General features: G+C 47.2%; 1 protein-coding gene across 6 annotated transcripts in view; it reads right to left on the bottom strand.

The window, feature by feature from the left end:
• Rimbp2 (RIMS binding protein 2) overlaps window positions 1–20,887 on the bottom strand; it is a 192,733-nt gene that overhangs the window by 59,404 nt on the left and 112,442 nt on the right. For all 6 annotated transcript variants that reach the window (XR_007592534.1, XM_050146317.1, XM_050146316.1 and 3 more), the window contains one exon: window positions 1,478–1,582. Coding sequence is in view for 5 of the 6 variants with exons in the window: in XM_050146317.1 (XP_050002274.1) it covers window positions 1,478–1,579 (102 nt within the window). In the remaining variant the exon portion in view is untranslated. The remainder of the gene's footprint in view (window positions 1–1,477; window positions 1,583–20,887) is intronic.

The following is a 20,887-nucleotide window of genomic DNA, read 5'->3' as shown; positions in this document are numbered from 1 at the left end:
GCAGGTGGGGCTGGCTCCTTTTCTAATCAGATAGACACTCAGTCAATATGACCCCAGGCTCCCAGGGAGCCATCTGTGGAGGAGCCATATCCTGTCACCCTTATTAGATATTATTTGTATTTCTGCAGACTCTTTATCTGTCTCAGATGGACCCGGCAGGGGGATACAGCTTCCAAGTTGTAATGAATAGCATCTCGCTCCTCCCAGCCCTGGGGAGGAAGAATAATATCCTGACACAATATTGTTTCTCAGTATTCTGGCCAACTTGTTATGACAGGCAGTGTGGTTGTGACAGTCCCCACGAACAGCAGTTTAATGAAATCTATACCTAATACAAGGTCTCGAATATTGACTAGAAAAGGGGGCTTCAAAATTCAGCTACCTGTTGCCTCTGATTGGGAAAAGCAGACAGATTTTTATCACCGCCCAGTTGGGTCGAGCAACTGAGCTTCCCTGTAAGATCAAAGACCCATGATGATCATCAGACAGGCATGGGGCCAGACAGAAGTTACAAGAATCACCCACTACCCATCGTGGCCAGCACTGAGCCAGGGACACTCGGCTTCAAGCAAGAGAAGAGAGAGATGCTAGCCAGTCAGTCTCTGGTCTCCATATTCTAATTCTTCATGCCCCTCCCACCCAGCCTCTGTTCTTGCAATAGGAATTTTCTACCTGGGAAAGAGACAGGCCAGTAAAGTAAGCTTGGGCTGAGGTAGGGATGGGCTTCCTCAGTACCACCCATCACAGTGTGGTGGAAGACATACCTGACTCTGGACCTGCCTCCTTCCTTCCTCATCAGGAAGGTTCTCTCCTGTTTTCTCTTGACTTCCTCACCGCCCCCCTCTCTGGAATCTTGTCATAAATAAACCTAGGTTTACCATTTAATAACACATGTAATAATACCACTTAATAACAACAGCAGCAATGAACTCAAATCCTTCCATCCAGTGATATCATAACAGGCCACGACAGGAATATGCTGAACTCACACGGACATAGCCTAGGTTCCCACACCTCCACCACATGCCATAGCATTGGCCTGGCCTGTGCCTTTATCTGGGACAGGATTTTAATCCCAGGCCAGGGTGAAGTCAGTAAGCAACTTGCTTCCCCAAGGCTTAAGCAAGACACGCCCCTGGCAGGAACTGGAACTGTCTGCATGCTTTTCCTGCCACAGCCTGGCATTGGGTGGGACAGCTTTGCATGGTTTGTGTGTGACAAGGCACAGCCTAGAATCAGCCTCAGGGAAACCAGGGCTTGGGGTGAAATGAAGGCCCCAAAAGGGCTCTGTAGCCCCCAAGACTCAGCCTGGTGCACAGTTACAAAAACCTCCCCAGGCCCAGCAGACATGTACACACACATATATAATATACATACACATGTCTTACCTTCTCAGGCCCAGCTTATACACACACCCCACCCTTCCAGCCAAGCACACACACACACACCATTCTCTCGCACACACTCCTGGGCTCACCTGCTGCAGAAGCTGGATCTCCTGCTGCTTGGCATTGAGGATGGCCAGGGCTTGCTCATGCTCCAACTCCAGCTGTTGCCGCCGTTCAGCAGCCTCTCGCATATGCTGTGGGGACAGGGAGGCCCCTGAGCACCTGCTGCCCACCACCATGCACGTACAGCAGGCTCTCTCTGCCCCCACCCTCAGGAGCGGCACGACACACCCGCCTCCTCTCCCAGGCTTCTTCCCTGGGAGGCAGAGAGATTGGGAAACCCTGGTCCCCAGGCACCCTCCCCTGCTTTGGCTGTCTATATTCACAGCACAGGAGATCTGGCAGAGCTGAGGCTCAGGCAGAGGGAACCTCCTCTTCCCCCAGCGTGGCGTGGGAAGGCGTTCGCTCCTTTTCCTCTGCTTCAGCTCAGGTATTTTGCAAACACCAGACAAAGCTCATATCTGCTCCTGCCCAGCCTGTATCGCTTCCAGCTTCTTACCTGCATCAAAATCACATGACCCTCCACAAACACTAGAGGAGAATGCTATAACTCTCCTTTCGCGACCATGGGGAAACTGAGGCATGGTCTCACACAACAGGTAAAGTGCACATGTATCCAGGATCAACACCAGAGTCCATACCTTCCACAGAACCTCAGAGACCCAATTTACCCCTACCGCTAGCTCCATCCTTCGGTATGTCCCCCAGAGACGGTCCCAATGCACGAGGTAGTTTCTCATTTGCCTGAGAACCACCCATCCATCTTCATGAGAAAGACAAGTTCAAGCCCTCAGAACTCAGGGGCTGATGCTCACTCACCTTTGATCTCTGATCATCACCAGTCCACCCACCCCAGAATCCCAGCCATGAGGATCAATAAGAATGTCAGAGGCTGCAGAACCCAGGCACTGTCATTTTGCCCAACCTCCAGCCTGGCTACACCAGCACATGAGTGAGGATGAACCTCCTATGTGAGATGCTTCCCAGCCTGGAGGTTGCCGGCAACAAAAAAAAAATTCACATCTAGTTTTTACTTCCTTCTTTAGTTTTTTATATTATGAAATATGTATGGCCACATTTTCCAAAGCTTGAATCTCATGTATGTGTGTGTGTGTGTGTGTGTTATATGCACACATATACACATGTGTATGCAGGTGCCTGCCCCCTTGCATTTATTCAGAGAGCCGAGGATGACAGCAGGTCCTTCCCTATAGAACTCTCTACCTTATTTTTTGAGACAGGGTCTCTCAGCAGCTTGGAGCTTGCTGATTGACTGGGATATCTGGTCAGGAAGCCCTCAGGATTCTTCTGTATCTACTCCCCACTTCCGCTCCCAGGGCTGGGATTAAAGGAGATACCTGGCTCTTTGTGGGTGCTCAGGATCTGAACTCAAGCCCTCACCCTTGCGCTGAAGGCACTCTCTCCACTGAGTTAACCCCTTGAAGTCTGAATCTCTCACCTATAAGTCTAGGTTCCTTCCAAAGCAGGAAGGCCTCAACACACACCACCTGGGCACCAGAGACTAAAGTCCAACCGTGCCCTCAGAAACAGACAAGTGGTGACCTCCCACCTGCAAGAGACCCTGCAATCCTATTACCCTCTTTCTAGGCATCCTCTGAGGGTCACGAACATACTTATGTTTGTGATGAAGGGGAACCCTGGTACATGGAACAGAGACCTAGCATGGCTACCTGGCTCTTTTGCTTGAACTAGTTCTTGATTTATTATAGTTTATTTTTAATCTAGCAACTTTATTGAGTCTTGGGGTTTTGCTGTTGCTTTGTTTTACTATAATTAGTTGGTTTTAGATTGATTGGTTGGTTGATTGACTGATTGATGACAGGATAAGTAGCCAGGCTGGCCATGAAATTGTGATCCTCCTGCCTCAGCTCCCAGCATGTTGATATAAATGCATGTGGCACCATGACGGTTTGGTGTCAGGCTGGCCTGGAGCTAACTTAGGTAGCTGAGGATGACGTAAATTTCTGTTCCTCCTGCTTCCACCTCCCCAGGGCTAAGATGCAGGTCTGAACCATCACATTTGATTTGTGCATTGCTTAGAGTCGAATCCATGGCCCATGCATGATAACATGTATCCTACCAACTAAGCTACACACCCCCATCCCCGGATGTATGCATTTTAAAGTTACATCATGAAATGAGAGGCATGTCTCTGGGGGAAGGCAAGTGATACTGTTCCCTGAGCGTCCTCACTTCACGGCACCTAAAGATCCATTCTCATCTGAAACAGCGTGGAACCTGCTTGCCATAGTGGTGATGGAATCATATCCTTCTGCACTCTAGACCTATGCTCTCTACCACTGAGCTGCACCGTCAGCCCCGCACTGGGGGATTCTAGGCAGGGGCTCTACCACTGAGCCACACCCCAGCCCCTCACTGGGGGATTCTAGGCAGGGGCTCTACCACTGAGCCACACCCCAGCCCCTCACTGGGGGATTCTAGGCAGGGGCTCTACTACTGAGCCACACCCCAGCCCCCCACTGGGGGATTCTAGGCAGGGGCTCTACTACTAAGCCTCACCCCAGCCCCTCACTGGGGGATTCTAGGCAGGGGCTCTACTACTGAGCCTCACCCCAGCCCCTCACTGGGGAATTCTAGGTGTTGTAGTTTACTTTTCTGCTGCTATTATAAAACACATACCAAAACCTATTTGGGAAGGGAAGGGAAGGGTTTGTTTGATTTATAGGTTACATACAGTCCATTAGAACTCAAGGCAGGTGAAGCAGAAACCATGAGGAGTGTTATTTTCTGAATTGCTCTCCATGGCTTGCTCAACCTCCATTTTTTCACACAACCCAGGTTCACCTTTTCCAGTAATGACACTGTCTGTAGTGGACTGGACTCTCCCATATCAGACATCAGTCAAGAAAATGTCCCACAGATATGTCCATATGCGAATCTGTTGGAAGCAACTCCTTGATTGATACTTTGAACTCTAGTTTGTGTCAAGTTAACAAAATCTAGCCAGTATATTAGACAAGTTCTCTAGCCCTGAGCCAGACTCCAGCCCCTTACTGGATGATTCTAGGCAGGGGCTCTACCACTGAGCCACACCCCAGCCCCTCACTGGGGGATTCTAGGCAGGTGCTCTACCACTGAGCCACACCCCAGCCCCTCACTGGGGGATTCTAGGCAAGTGCTCTAGCACTGAGCCGTGCCCTCAGCTCCTCACTGGGGGATTCTAGGTATACACTCTACCACTGAGCCTAGCCTTCGGCCTGGGCTGAGTCTCTGTTTTCATGGACACAGAATTTCAGCTGGTTGTTTGTTGGCCTGGAAAAGTAAAGTCTTCCCTGGGTGCGGTGTTCAGGCACCATGACCTCTGCATCCCCTTTGCTGTCTCCATAAGTCATTCCCAGGGAACTCCAGAGCTGTAATTATCCTGCACCTCCGCAGACAAAAGTGATGGTTTCACTGTTGCTATGGAAATGCTCACAGGAACTCAGGATGCTGGGGAAACAGAACTCCTCAAGATACGAACTAAATTCCATAAGACAGTTACTATAACCTGTTCACACGGGCTGGGCTGGGTCATCCCATCTGGCTGAAGACAAGGCAGACAGAGGACCATCAGACAGCCATGAGAGGTACCCTAGGGATTTCCCCAGACTCTCAGGGACACCAAAACCCTAGCTCCTCAGACCCCTCGCACACCAAGGCAGTGTTGACATACACTTCCTCCACATCCTTCCCACCATCTCTAGATGACATAGAACACCAGATGCCGTGTAAACAGTCGCATCGTGTTAGGGGAACAACAAGGGGCAAGGCTGCACTCCGGCACATGCGCACGCTTTTCAGACATCTCCGTCCATATCGGCTGAAGCCTCGGACAAAAGATCCACAGGCAGTGTGCCATCTGGACCCTTGCTGCCTGCCCTAGAGTTGAGTCCTTCAGGTCTGACTTCCTGAGCAGGAGATGGGGAAGGGGGATTAGGTGTGTTTTCATGGAGTCCTCCTGTCTGTCCGTCTTTATATGTTTGGTTGGTTCTGCCTGGCTGTGGCTGCCAATTTGGTCCTGGAGATTTCTAACCATAACTACTGCAGCCTTCACTTCCCCTCCACTTTAGTGTGAAGTACAATGCATTCTTAGGACAAAAGGTATGGAGGATTCCCCCATCCCACAGCAACAGAGCCCTGGACACATCCATCAGAGTTCTCTGGGTTCCTAGGGAGTGTTGGCACTCTCCATCAGTCACCAGGTCCTAGTAGAATGCTTAAGGATGGGAAGGTTTAGCCTAGATCCTGATTTCAAATACATCAGATCATCATGGAGGGGAAGGCAAGGTACCAGGTGAATCTATCCGTAGTGAGGGGGAGCAGAAGCAAGTGACACTGTAACCTTCAGAGGCCCACCGTGGCACACCTCCACCAAGCAGCAGAACTTACCATCTCCACGACTTACCAGAAAAGTACCACCACCTGGGGCTCTATGGTTCAAGCACATGATCCTATGAAGGACATTTCACATCCGAGCCACATCACCTCCAAACACTGACCAGTGAGGTGACCAGGGGCTCTGCCACTAGCCCTACAAGTGACCACAGTGACCTTGGTAAGATGGCAATGAGGACGCAGGCTGGACCAACCACAGGCCAGCATTTTACCAAGTTAATGGTGAGTCCTGTGCCGCCGTGGTTGTTATTCTACAACAGTCTTGGAGAAGCCAAATGTGCTGCCTAACACCACACAGCTAGAACACGGCAGAGCCTGGACACCATCCGAGAATGTCAAAGCACAAAGCCTGCGCATCTCTGACCGCCACCATGGCCATCTCCAAACTCCCAGAGGAGCAGGTGGGCCTCCTCCCCATGCTATGGACCCCGTGCAGCCTCCGCCTTGCAGCTGGGGAACGGCACTATTATCCCAGCTAATCTCTGTACTTCTGGTTATTTTGGAAGTGGGTGCTGCTAAATGCAGCCTGGGCACTCTTTATTTAGTGCTGGGAAGGAAGTGATTAGCGAGAGGAGGAGACCACACTTCTCACGAGGACACAGGAGACATATTAGCCAAACGCAGACACCGCTCTAGATGTGGGGCTGCAGGCAGGGGGGTCCTCAGAGGTCGCAGGGGAAAGAGACTCATGCATCCTGCTGGGATGCACAGAGCTGATGCAGGCTGTAGCACCAGGTGGAGGTAAGTCACCTTCACCTCCCCTGTGTTAGCCTAAGAGCACTGCCGCGATGGCTCTGGCAGTAAAGTGCTTGCCGTGAAAGCATGAGGACGTGAGTTCAAACCCCAGAACTCACAATAAAATGCTGAGTACGATCGAAGTCACTGCTATACTAAAGGACTGGAGTGCACCTGCAGAAAGACACTTAAAGAAATGCTCAACATCGTTAGTCACAAGAGAAATGCAAATCGAAACAACTCTGAGATTCCATCTTACACCTGTAAGAATGGCCATGAATCAAAACACTGATGACAACTTATGCTGCAGAGGTTGTGGGGTAAAGGGAACACTTTTGCATTACTGGTGGGAGTGCAAACTGGTACAACCACCTTGGAAATCAGTATGGCAATTTCTCAAAAAATTAGGAAACAATCTACTTCAAGACCCAGCAATATTGCTGTTGGGTATATACCCAAAAGATGCTCAAGCATACCACAAGGACATGTGCTCAGCTATGTTCGTAGTAGCATTATTTGTAATAGCAATAACCAGGAAACAACCCAGATGCCCCTCAACCAAAGAATGGAAAAAAGAAAATGTGGTACATTTACACAATGGAATACTACACAGCAGTAAAAAAAAAAAATAACATCTTGAAATTTGCAGACAACTGGGTGGATCTAGAAAAAAACATATTGAGAGGGGTAACACACCCAGAAAATATTATATGTATTCACTCATAAGTGGGTTTTAGACATAAAGCAAAGAAAAAATCAGCCTACAGGCCACAATTCCAGAGAAACTAGACAACAAAGAGGACCCTAAGAGAATCATACATAGATCTACAAAGGAAGCAGAAAATGACAAGATCTCCTGAGTAAATTGGGGGCATGAGGGTCGGGAAAGGGTAGAAGGGAAGAGGGAAGGAAGGGGGCATGGAGAAAATGTATAGCTCAATAAAAACAATAAATAAAATAAAAATAATAAAAAACTAAGTACAGTGGTATTTGAATATAATCCCAACACTAGAGAAGTAGAGACAAGATGATGCCTAGGGCTTGCTGACCAGCCTAATCAGAGAGTTCCATGTCAGTTAGAGACTCTGTCTCAAAGAAAAAAACTGGGACAATGCTGGAGTAGGAGGGCCTTCTGTCTGTTACTTTCATTGGTCAAATAAAGAAACTGCTTTGGCCTTTTGATCGAACAGTTAGCTTAGATAGGGGGAGTAGACCGAACAGAATGCTGGGAAGAAGGCAGTGTGGCAGACGCCATGGCTCTCCAATCTGAAATGGATGCTGGTTAGACTCATCCCAGTAAGCCACAGTCAAGTGGCGATACAGATTATTAGAAATGGGTTGAATCAATATGTAAGAGCTAGCCAATAAGAGGTTAGAACTCATGGGCCACGCAGTGTTTAAATGATCACAGCTTCTGTGTTATTATTTCTGAAACTAAGCTAGCCATGTGGGAGCCGGGTGGGACAAAAAGCAGGCCTGCTCACCCCATCACTACACAATGCTTGTATTACTCAGGACCCTCTAAAGGAACGGAACTTACAGAATGAATCTATGTATATATAGAAAAGGGATTTGTTACAATGGCTTACATACTGTGGTCCAGCTAGTCCAACAATGGCTGTCTACCAAAGGAAGGTCCAAGTACCCAGTAGTTGCTCAGCCCATGAGTCTGGATGTCTCAGTTGATCTTCAGTATATGCTAGAATCCCAAAGAAGCAAGCTCTAATGACAATGAAGGAATGGACTTGCCAGCGAGAGAAAGAGCAGGCAAAGAGAGCTAGTGTGGTAGCTTGAATAGGAATGGCCCCCATAGGCTTATGTGTTTGAATGCTTGGTTCTTAGGGAGTGGCACTATCAAGAGGTGTGACCTTGATGAAATAGGTGTGGCTTTGTTGAAGGAAATGTGTCACTGTGGGGGTGGGCTTTGAGGTCTCAGAAATGTAAGCCTGCCTAGTGGTTCACAGTTCATGTCTGCTGCCTGTAGATCATGTAGAACTCTTAACTCCTTCTCCAGCACATCTGCCTGCATGTCACCATCTTTCCTGCTATGATGATAATGGACTAAACCTCTAAAACTGTAATCCAGCCCTAATTAAATGCTTTCCTTCTTAAGAGTTGCCATGGTCCAAAGAGCACAAAATATCTCAGAGTAACTCTAACCAAACAAGTGGAAGACTTGTATGACAAGAACTTTAAATCTTTCAAGAAAGAAGTTGAAGAAGACACCAGAAAGTGGAAAGATCTCCCATGCTCTTGGGTAGGCAGAATTAACATAGTAAAAATGGCAATATTTCTAAAATCCATCTACATATTCAATGCAATGCCCATCAAAATCCCAGGAAAATTCTTTCGAGACCTCGAAAGAACAGCACTCAACTTCATATGAAAAAAAACAAAAACCCAAAATTGCCAAAACAATCCTATACAATAAAGGAACTTCTGGAGGCATCACAATCCCTGACTTCAAACTCTACTACAGAGCTACAGTACTGAAAACAGTCTAGTATTGGCATAAGAACAGACAGGAGGACCAATAGAACCGAATAGGAGACCCGGATATTAATCTACACACCTATGAACACATTTTTAACAAAGAAGCAAAAAATATCAAATGGAAAAAAAGAAAGTATATTTAACAAGTGGTACTGGCATAACTGGATGCCAACATGTAGAAGAATGAAAATAGACCCATAACTATCACCATGCACAAAACTCAAGTCCAACTGAATCAAAGACCTCAACATAAAGCCAGCCACACTGAACCTCATAGAAGAGAAAGTGGGAAGTAGCCTTGAATGCATTGGCACAGGAGACCACTTCCTAAATATAATCCCAGTAGTACAGACACGGAAAGAAACAATTAATAAATGGGACCTCCTGAAACTGAAAAGCTTCTGTAAAGTAAAGGACATGGTCAACAAGACAAAACAGCAGCCTACAAAATGGGAAAAGATCCTCATCAACCTCACATCAGACAGAGGACTGATCTCCAAAATATACAAAGAACTCAAGAAATTGGTCATCAAAAGAACAAATAATCCAATAAAAAATAGAGTACAGACCTAAACAGAGAATTCTAAAATGTCTGAAAGACACTTAAGGAAATGCTCAACATTCTTAGTCATCAATGAAATGCAAATCAAAACAACTCTGAGATTCCATCTGAGACCTGTAAAAATGGCCAAGATCAAAAACACTGATGACAGCTTATGTTGGAGAGGTTGTGGGGTAAAGGGAACACTCTTGCATTGCTGGTGGGAGTGCAATTTGATACAGCCCCTTTGGATAACAGTATGGCGATTTCTCAGAAAATTAGGAAACAACCTTCCTCAAGACCCATCAATACCACTTTTGGGTATATATCTAAAGCATGCTCAATTGTACCACAAGGACATGTGCTCATCTATGTTCATATCAGCATTGTTTGTCATAGCCGGAACCTGGAAACAACCTAAATGTCCCTCGACCAAAGAATGGATAAGGAAAATGTGGTACATTTACACAATGAAGTACTACACGGCAGTAAGTCTTGAAATTTGCAGACATATGGATCTAGAAAACATTATATTGAGTGAGGTAACCTAGACAATTATCATATATACTCACTCATAAGTGGTTTTTAAACGTAAAGCAAAGAAAACCAGCCTACAAGTCACAATCCCAGAGAACCTAGACAACAATGAGAACCCTAAGAGAGACATTCATGGATCTATTCTACATGGGAAGTAAAAAAGACAAGATCTCCTGAGTAAATTGGGAGCATGGGGACTATGGGAAAGGGTTGAAGGGGAGGGAAGAGGAAGGGAAGGAAGCAGAGAAAAATGTATAGCTCAATAAAATTGATTAAAAAAAATAGTTGCTGTGGTCATGGTGTCTCTTCACAGCAAAAGAAACCCTAAGATAGCTAGTTTCCTTCTCCCCTGTTCTTTATATAGGCTGCCAGCAGAAGGTGTGGCTCAGATTAAAGGTGGATCTTCCCACCTCAAAAAATCCAGATTAAAAATGGGTCTTCCCACTTCGAATGATTTAATTAAGAAAAATTCCCTCACAGGTGTACCCGGCTGCTTGAGTTTTAGTTAATTCAAGAATCAAGTTGAAAACTAAGAATAGGCATCATGGTGCCTGGAAAATGATACCCAAGGTCAAGGTTGTCCTCTGCCCTACACAAACACACACACACACACACACACACGAGGTAGAAAACACATTCCCAAAGGACAATAGAAAGCAGCTGAGGGAAGAGGTTGACTGATAGCTGTCCTGGCTTTAATGTCCCCCTCTCCAGCCAACCCATGTCCCCTCAGTACTGCCTCCGACCTGGCTCTTTGGTCACAGGACCTCCAGAAAGAATGGATTTCACTCATATACCCACTGAGAACTGGCACTCCCCATCATTTCTGTGCCTGCATCCTTCACCTGTAATCCTCCGACAACATCACAACAGAGGTGTCCTCATGCTGTGCCCTTCTCTATCCCCTCAGAAAGAATCCCTCAGCAGGTCTGACGAGTTCTGGGCCAGTCCTCCTAGCCACAGTCCCTGGACATCTATCTGTGGGGCTCCTGCTCTTCCTGTGGGTCTATGACAATGGTTACGGCCACGGTTCTGCTTCTGTCCTTCCTGAGTGAGTTGACCTGCTTCCCCATCCTCATTGCCTCTTGTATGCTTGACTTCCAGAAGAATCTTCCCCCTCTGTTTATTGCCAGAGGTTACTTCTGAGCCCCTAGGAGTCCGACAAAGCACAGACTCAGCTCATCCCAGAGACAAGCCCTGAATACTCTATCAGTGATGTTGGAAGACCTCAGCAGATACCAGTATCAAGCCGCCAGCTTCTGTAGCTAAGAAAATGGGAGCCATTCCTCACCTCCTTCAATCAATATCCAACACAGTAAAAGGCCTCTTTGCCATCTAGTCTTCCCCTATACCTGCTGGCGTCTGCATCCGCCACCAGGCGAGTCCCAGCCTCTCCCTCCCAGGTCACGATCAGGTATCTCCTTGGATCAGGCTTGTATACTCCTTCGGCAGCCCCTAAGAGATAGTTCCTAGTCAAGCCACCTTCTTCCCCTCACCATAGAGGCTGCAGTAGCCACTACCCAGCTTGGGAAAAGTTTAGACTGGACCACAGCTGGCAGGCAACTCAGAGCTCAGCCTTGGTACTGGCCTGAGCTCCTCACTGCCCCCCTCAACATCATACTTAGCCACTCTGACTTCTACTGTCAGATCTCAGCCCGCACCATGTCTGTTGTGCTACAACATTTTCTGGTGGGTCTACATGGCTGACCATCTAGTTGTGTCTATTTGATGTCACTTCTCCTCTGATCTGTGACACCACACAGCTGGACTGGAAAGTCTGGCTTGGGACTGGACCACTCCTCCAGCCCCCAGCCCTGTTTTCTCCTCTCCACATGATCAGCTTCTGCCATCACTCTTCGCTACCACACCTGCTGTGGGGGCATCAGGGAAGTCGAAGGACCCTGGTGTCCCCAATCACTATAGGTGCCTTCACTTGTATGTGTGCAGGCACTAAGGCATTTAACTGTGGTCACAGGAGAGAAATTCATGACAGCCTTGACTATGATGGACTGGTGAAGACAGAGGACTCAAGACCAAAACTGCTGTGACCAGGCACACACCAGCTCTCTCAGAGGGCTCCTACCGCACCTCCACATGCTATACTTCTCAGGGAGAATGGCGTCCCAGAGCAGTGAGTGTCAATTGGAGGTGTCAAATTTTGCAAACACAAGACAAGAGTGAGGGAGGCCAGAGATAGCCCAGTGGGCGAAGTACCTGCCATGTAAGCATGCAGAAATGAGTTCGGATCCCCAGCACCCACAGAAAGAGCAGGTAAGTACTGGAGAAGCAGAGACAAGGGATCCCTTGAGCTCACTAGACAGCCAGCCTAATGAAATCAGTGAGTGTTGGCTTCAGCAAGAGACCTTGTCTCAAAAAAGGTCTGGGGAAGAGACGGGAAGGTTGGTTCAACAGGTCAGAATACTTGCACACTGGCCTGGTGATCTGAGTTCAATCCGTGGTTCCCACAAGGTGGCAGGAAGGAACTGATTCTCAAAACATGTCCTCTGATCTCTATCCATGTACTGTGGTGCACATGTGGCTACACACACACACACGGGGTGGGGGGGGAGACTATGATTGGTTTTGAAGCTGAAATTCCCAGAGCCAGGTGAAGAGTGGGAGCTAAGAAAACAGACAGATGGTGATGGGGCGGAGAACCTCGTGCATCTGCGAGCCAGCCCTAGGACAGAGGGAATAGATGAGGCGTGGACAGAGAAGGGCACACCCACTTTCCAAACTGGCTGAGGCAGGCATGACGGACGCTGCAGGGTGCCACCTCACCCAGGTTGTGCTTGTCTCCGAAATGTGCAGCAAATCACACAAGCTGCAGACAAACCCTGGAAGAGATGAACCCAGGTTTCCTCCCGTCCTCTCTCACATTCCATCAAGCAGCTGGTGCATTCTGGGAAGGAGGGACATGGCTATGGTTCCAAATTAAGAACTCTCTGGGGTTCAACCTGCTGACCTGGACAGGAACAGAGAGGAATGTACACCATCTCTAGTGGACTCTATCTTCCCTGGCAACTGGATTTAGAATTTCCTAGGAGATATTCTGTGGCTTTGAGGTTATTTTCAGAAATAGCTAATTGACAAGGGAAGGGCTCATCCCATGGTCTTGGGCCTTACACTGAATGAGAATGGGAAACTGAGAAATTAAGGGTGGGGGTGCAGCATGCTTGCCTAGTGTGCACGAAGTGGGAGTTCAATCTTCTGCATTGTATAAACTGGGCATGGTGGCACACGTCTGTAATCCCAACTCTCAGGAGGTAGAGGCAGGAGGATCCGAAGTTCAAGGCCATCCTCAGATACATAGTAAGTTTGAGGCCAGTCTGGACTATATGAGACCTTGTCTTCAAAATAGAAAAAGAAAAAAAAAGAGTAAAGGAGAAGTCGAGCTGCGCACCAATATTTGTCAGTGTTTCCCTCTCTACTGACACGTGAGGAGGTAAGCCATTTTAGCTGCAAGCTCCTGCCTCCATAGAGTTACCCACCACCATGACATCCTGTCATAATGGACTTTTGACCCTCAGACCACGAGCCAAAATGAACCCTTCCTCTCTTAAGTTTCTTCCCCCAGATTTTTTTTTAACCAAAGCAACATGAACAATTGCTAATACCGGAAGCTCATGGCCTGAGCAGGACTTTAATTCTTTTTAGTCCCCTGGGCTTATCTTCTATTCTACCCCTATAGGTCTTCCATTTTGTGAGTCTCCTGTGTGGGTCTCACCACAGTGTGAAATGTTCCTGCAGGACCACAAACTCTTCCCCACCCTCCCTCCTGCTATCTTGGGCCATTGAGCATCTCCTCTTCTGATTGCAGAGTGTGCAAACTAGTAGCCAAGAATCTCACCAAGGGGCTAGCGCTCAGTTCTCATACATGGCATCCATGGTGGTTTAACTGAGGTGTCCCACATAGTCTCAAGCATTTGAATATTTGGTCCCCGGTTAGTGGCATTGTTTTGGAAGGCTTGGGGTGTGGCCTTATTGGAAGAATGATGTAACCAGAGGTGGGCTTTGATAGTGTAAAGACTCTCATCATTTTGAGTTTGATTTCTCTGCTTCATGCATGAGTTCAAGATACAGCCATCAAGAACTCTTAAAGCCTTTGGAATCATAAACCCAAGTAAATGCATCCTTCTGTAAGTTGCCCTGGTCATGGCATTTTATGACAGCTATAGATAAGTAACTAATACAGTGTCCACATGGTCACACTGCTGGCTGTCCCTGAGCACACACGGTGAAGGCCCCCTTGAAGGCAACCAAAAGCCCTGTTTCCCCCAAGGCAATATCTACCCAGTGCCATGCCTGGTCCCTAAGGCCTTGTGCTACACAGCGAGAAAACCTTATTTATCAAAAGCAACACCAATTACACACCACAAGGGGGGAAAAAAATCACCATTTTCCAGCCTGCCTATGGCAGGATTTATCTTTAAAGTGATAGTATTTATAGCTGGCTGTCAACACTAACTGTGGTACTTAGGTTGCCTACAAAGGTCAAGGGCGACCTCCTGAGGAACCACTGCTGCCATAGGAGCAGACATGGAGCTAGTTGAGCTATCCCCTCCTCTCCTCCTCAGGGTCCTGCCCTGTTTGAGCAGAGGCATGAAGGAAACATGGCTTCCCTTAGCAGGTCTTCAAGATAATGGCTTGGAAAACCACACTGGGGACTCTGTTATACCGTAGTAGTAATGGACTGGGAGCCGTGTTTTGTTTTGTCTGTACACAAGCACATGCTTATACAGGTTCTGTGTCTGCATCTCCAGACATGGGAGGGAACACATCAGGCTATTTGTGTTCAGTTCGCTTGACTTCCTAACATCATCAGGTTATGCATCAGGTTTACTCACCACAGTGAGATAGTCACTAGAGTTCCAGAAATTAGAACCTATTTTCACCCAAACTAGGCTAGTATCTCCAACTGGGTAGAAGAACTAGATAGGAGCCTGAAGAGTCTCCCTGTGGGCTGCTAGGGTGGTTCATCAGATAAGGGTATGTACTACCAAGACTGATGACCTAGGTTCAGTCTCTGAAACCCACATGGGAGAAGGAGAGAATCAGCTCCCACCGAGTTGTCCTCTGACCTCCACAGGCTCCCGTGGCACACAAGTCCACACACATACAAACACACATTACACAACAAAGTAAATAAGGTATGAAAATTATAATAAATCTCTGCTCTTTCAGCCACCCTTTTGCCTGGCATTTCTCTATTCCATCAATTCCCCCAATGGGCCCTGAGAACCCAGGAGAGCGGAACCATCACTCACAAGATGGAAAAGCTCCTCTCAACAAAATTCACACCCCACATCAGTGATGCCCAAGCCCTAGCCCCAGGGATAGAGACCAAGAATTGGGGAGGGAAGACAAAGTGAACCAGACTGCCTTCAAATGCCACTTGGGGTACACTAGACAGCTGTACGCTCCAGCACAAGGAACACACATCGCTGGGCCTTAGTTTTTTCTTGTTTGCTTCACCAATCAATCAGGAGCCAGCAGGGAAGCAGCCATCTAGTGTCTTCAGCGACATTAAATGATCATGGTTAACAGAAAAGCCAGTGTGTGAACGTGGCCATTGGAACAATTAGCCACAGACTGCTGTCAAATGATAGAACATAAGGCAGGTGTCCTTCACTTGCTGAACATCAGGTCCACACCATCATACTGTAAGGTCATAGGATTCAGACAACCATAACCACCAGACACCTGACGGAGGAGTCATATTGACAGACACAAAGGCCCACCCCTGCCTGCCAACAGCTTCCCAGCATCAGGCTAAATGGGTCAGTTCCTCCGTATGCTCCACTCAGCAGTAAGTGGAGACCTCTCCCAGTGGTTGATGAGGCTGTCCCTGCATGAGCCTGGAGTCCTTCACACTGAGGACCCCATGGTCACCATGAAGTGTTTCTAACACATAGCGGCTGCTGAGTCCAGCTGTCCATCCCTAGGCGTCTTGTCATAGAGCATGGTCCCTAAGATCAGCAGACTCGTGCCCAAGCCCCATAACATCCTAACTCCAGCCTGACTCTTCCTGCCCCCTCCAGCCACGAACAGCTCATGTAGCCTCCACCTCGAGCTCAGATTCTGAACATTATCTCCTCTCCTGATGGGTACTGCTGCCATCTCCTGACTGGACTGCCTGTCATTCCTGATCCTTGCCTTGTTGTGAAATATTACTTTAACTGGGCAAAGATGTGTTACATTTATTTATGCTGCAGAATATTGCGTTAACTCTGTGAAGGATGTGTTGTTTCTGCTACCTTAGTTTAACTGTGTAAAGGTGTGTTACTCTTGTTTCTGCTGCGCTTGTTTAATTATGTAAAGATGTGTTGCTGTAGCCCCCTTGCCTGCCTAAGGCACCTGATTAGTCTAATAAAAAGCTGAATGGCCAATAGCCAGGCAGGAGAGGGATGGGTGGGGCTGCAGGGCAGAGAGAATAAGTAGGAGGAGAAATCTAGGCTCCAGAGAGAAGAAGAAAGGAGAGAACAAGGGAGATGCCCATGGCTAGTGAGGCATCCACCGGACAGACAGACACAGAGTAGGACACATAGAAAGAAAGGTAAAAGCCCTAGGCAAAAGGTATATAGAGAAACAGGTTAATTTAAGTTGAAAGAGCTAGCCAAAAACAAGCCTAAGCTAGGCCAAGCATTCATAACTAATGCTTCTAATATAAGCATTCATAATAATTCTTTGTGTCATGATTTTGGAGCTGGTTGGCGACCCAAAGAAAAAAGCCTGGTATACTGCTTCCTTTGCCAACCAACAAACAATTAGAGTTTGGATCCACTCATTCGGCCCTCAGGAGCATCTATGATAAACAATGTTGAAGATGCCCAGATCCCACTGGGCCTAGGCACCTAGTGATGGGATGTTCTCTCCATCCTTTGAGACCTTACCAGCCTGGAACCTGCTTTGGCCTCCAGAATATGGTGCCAGAGGCAGGCTTGTGCCAGATTCAAGCTTGTCCCTGTGGGGACGTGACTGTTCCTGCTCTCCTTAGTCCTCCATGCCATCGGTCAGACCTCATACATTGCTGGGGGACAGAGGGCCAGGAGCTAAATAGGAGTTGAACAGCCATCAAAGCAGAACAGTCTGGCCCAGCTGCCTCCAGACATGAGCAGTAACCTTGGCTGGACAGTGAAGTCCTCTAGCCAAGCCCGGTCATGCTGAGAAGCAGTTTCACCCACCTGGATGGGAGAGCAACAATGAATAGCTAAACAATTCTTTGAAGCCACCAAGCCTGGGGACAGTCCATCATGTGGTGACACTATAATAGTAAGAAGTAGATTTGGCATCCCAAGACTCTGAGGACAAATCTAACTTCTTAGGCTCCCCACACTTCGACATGGAGGAGCTATCCTGTTGATACTGACAAGACCCTCCCTCACGTTACTTGGAAACATCTCCCTCTGCACATGAAGGTTCCAAGCACATTACTAAGGTGCATCCCATCACCTTATCTACCCATGAGTTTTTCTTCAGAGCACCATCCCTGTGTACCACTGAGGGAGACTATGTGCCCCACCAGCTTGCTATTACAGAGCATGAGTGATGATCACTACCTGGTGGCATCTGGGAGTGGTCACACAGTACCCTCGCAAGCCACACAGGGTACCACTGAGAAATCTTGCTGTGTTGATCCCATGCAGAAACACTGCAATGGTCCTATCCCTTTGACAAGGACACTAGGGACCCAGCATTCTCTGACAGAAATGGTAGGTAAACACACAGTCTCTTCAAACAAGCTACTATCCCCAAAGGAAAATGGACAGACAGCATCTCATGGGCTTTTAATCAGCATGGACTTGGGGGATGGGAACATCACAGGCTCCCTTCTCCAGTCTCCAGCGTTAAGGTGCTTTTGGATTCTCCCTGTGTGGTGGCAACCTGACCTGACCCACTCCCCCCGAGTTTTCCTGCTCATGGTTAGAAAGGAAAGCCTCTAGAACCACATGCTGCCTTGGACTGTGTCCTTCCCCTAACCTAATTCCCTGCCCTGGTGAGTTCTGGGGGTTTTGTTTTAGATTTTCAAGGCAAGGTTTCTCTGTGTAGCTCTGGTTGTCCTGGAACTCACTTTGTAGACCAGACTTGCATTGAATTTATTAGAGATCGGCCTGCCTTTACCTACCCGAGTGCTGGGATTAAAGGCATGTGCCACCACTGCCTGGCTCTGGTGAGTTTTTATTGTCAACTTAACCATGGGTCAAGATCTTAGCAGGAGTCTCAACTGAGGGATGGCCCATCTCAGGCTCTACGTGATGAGAATTGCCTTAATTGTTGATCGATATGGGAGGGCCCAGCATACCACCCCTAGGCAGGTAGTTCTGGTTTGAATAAGGAAGCTAGCTGAGTACAATCTAAAAGAGCAAGCCAGTAAGCAGCATTCCTCCATGGTTCCTGCCCAAAGTTTCCCAAAAGAGACTGTGACCTGGAAGCAGAAAGTGAAATAAATCCTTTCCCCTCAAGTTTCTCTTGGTCATGGTGTTTATCACAGCTACAAAAACCAAAGTAACACACACACACACACACACACACACACACACAAAGAAGGGACAGTGTTGCCAAAGAGTGCCCCACAATTCAGGTGGAAAATCCACTCCTGGCTCTAGGGTTTGCCATCCTTAATAAATTTCGGCTCCTTTCTCCAAAATGGTGGGATTTATGGAATGGTTCACATCCCTGTTTATATCCAGTCTCCCTGGGTACTTGGAACCAAGTTAGACTCTGGGAGAAGCCGTGTCTTCCTCAGTGGTTCTCTGCCATTTCATATATGTTTGCTTATATTATTGCTGTCGTTACTCTCATTAGTATTCGTGTGTGTGCAGGTCTGTGGTGTATGGGTGAGGGTACATGCTTTTGTGGACGTGAGAGAACAATCTTTGAGGGTCCTCTCCTTTCACCATGTGGGTTACAAGAATCAAGCTCAAAAGCAATCTAAAGATTCAACGCAATGCCCATCAAATTCCCAGCAAAATTCTTCACAGACCTCGAAAGAACAGTATTCAAGTTCATAAGGAAAAGCAAAAACCCAAGATAGCCAAAACAATCCTGTACAATAAAAGAACTTCTGGAGGCATCACAATCCCTGACTTCAAACTCTACTACAGAGCTACAGTACTGAAAACAGCCTGGTATTGGCATAAGAACAGACAGGAGAACAAATGGAACCAAATAGAAGACCCGGATATCAATCCACACATCTTCAAACACCTGATCTTTGATAAAGAAGCAAAAAATATCAAATGGAAAAAAAGAAAGCATATTTAACAAGTGGTGCTGGCATAACTGGATATCAACATGTAGAAGAATGAAAATAGACCTATATCTATCACCATGCACAAAACTCAAGTCCAAATGAATCAAAGACCTCAACATAAAGCCAGCCACACTGAACCTTATAGAAGAGAAAGTGGGAAATACACTTGAACACATTGGCACAGAAGACCACTTCCTAAATATAATCCCAGCAGCACAGACACGGAAAGAAACAACTAATAAATGGGACCTCCTGAAACTGAAAAGCTTCTGTAAAGCAAAGGACACGGTCAACAAGACAAAACTTCAGCCTACAGAATGGGAAAAGATCATCACTAACCCCACATCAGACAGAGGTCTGATCTCCAAAATATACAAAGAACTCAAGAAATTAGACACCAAAAGAACACATAATTTAATTTTTAAAAAATGGAGTACAGACCTAAATAGAGAACTCTCAACAGAGGAATCTAAAATGGCTGAAAGACACTTAAGGAAATGTTCAACATCCTTAGTCATCAGAGAAATGCAAACAACTCTAAGATTCCATCTGACAATGTAAAACTGGCCTGTCTCAGTACCGCCAGCATTTGGTGTGAGATAATTCCTTGCTATTGGGTCCTGGCCTGTATGACAGGAGGTTTAGCATACCACTAGTGGGTCCCTTTCCTATACCAATCAATGTGCCTCTGGCATCACCAAGTGACTCCTGCGGTCTTCCAAGAATGACCAATTTAAACTGTCCCTCCTGGTCACTTTCATGTGTGAGCTCCAGATAGCCAGGATTCAAGGCTTACCCTCCATCAGCTCTACCAGACACTTTCTTTGTTACAAAAAAGAGGTGAGCCAGGGGTTGGGCAGCTTATGTCCTGAAGAATGCCCACTAGGTAGAGATAGCAGCTTAATGATTGACGTGGTTCTCTCTCTCTCTCTCTCTCTCTCTCTCTCTCTCTCTCTCTCTCTCTCTCTCTCTTTCATCAGAGCCTTCTGAACTCTGAACTGGAAGCCCACAGAGAAGCCAACTGCCCAGAGGAGCCTAGGTATGTCTCCATCAAAGTGCTGTGTGGGCATACATTTCTTGTGAGTCTCCAAATGAATTAGCATTGGTTTCAAAATGCTGCTCGATCTGAAGTGTGGCTGCGAGGACCACACCAGAAAAAAAAAGCAAATGACCAAAAGGCCAGTAGGGTTGGAGATGATCCACCCTTTGTTTCTGACTTAGGGTTTCTATTGCTGCATCAAAACACTGTGACCAAAAAGCAAGTTGGGGAGGAAAGGGTTTATTCAGCTTATACTTCCATATTGGGGTTCATTATAAAAAGAAGTCAGGACAGGAACTTAAACAGGGCAGGAACCTAGAGGCAGGAGCTGATGCAGAGGCCATGGAGGGTTGCTGCTTACTGGCTTGCTCCTCACGGCTTACTCAGCCTGCTTTCTTATAGACGCCAGGACCACCAGCCCAGGG

This window comes from Alexandromys fortis, unplaced genomic scaffold (genome assembly GCF_014885135.2).
Source record: "Alexandromys fortis isolate MF-2015 unplaced genomic scaffold, M_Fortis_MF-2015_v1.1 scaffold_56, whole genome shotgun sequence".
NCBI classification, from domain to species: Eukaryota; Metazoa; Chordata; class Mammalia; order Rodentia; family Cricetidae; genus Alexandromys; species Alexandromys fortis.
Note: the sequence above shows the minus strand (reverse complement) of the source record. Positions and strands in the feature narration are given on the sequence as shown.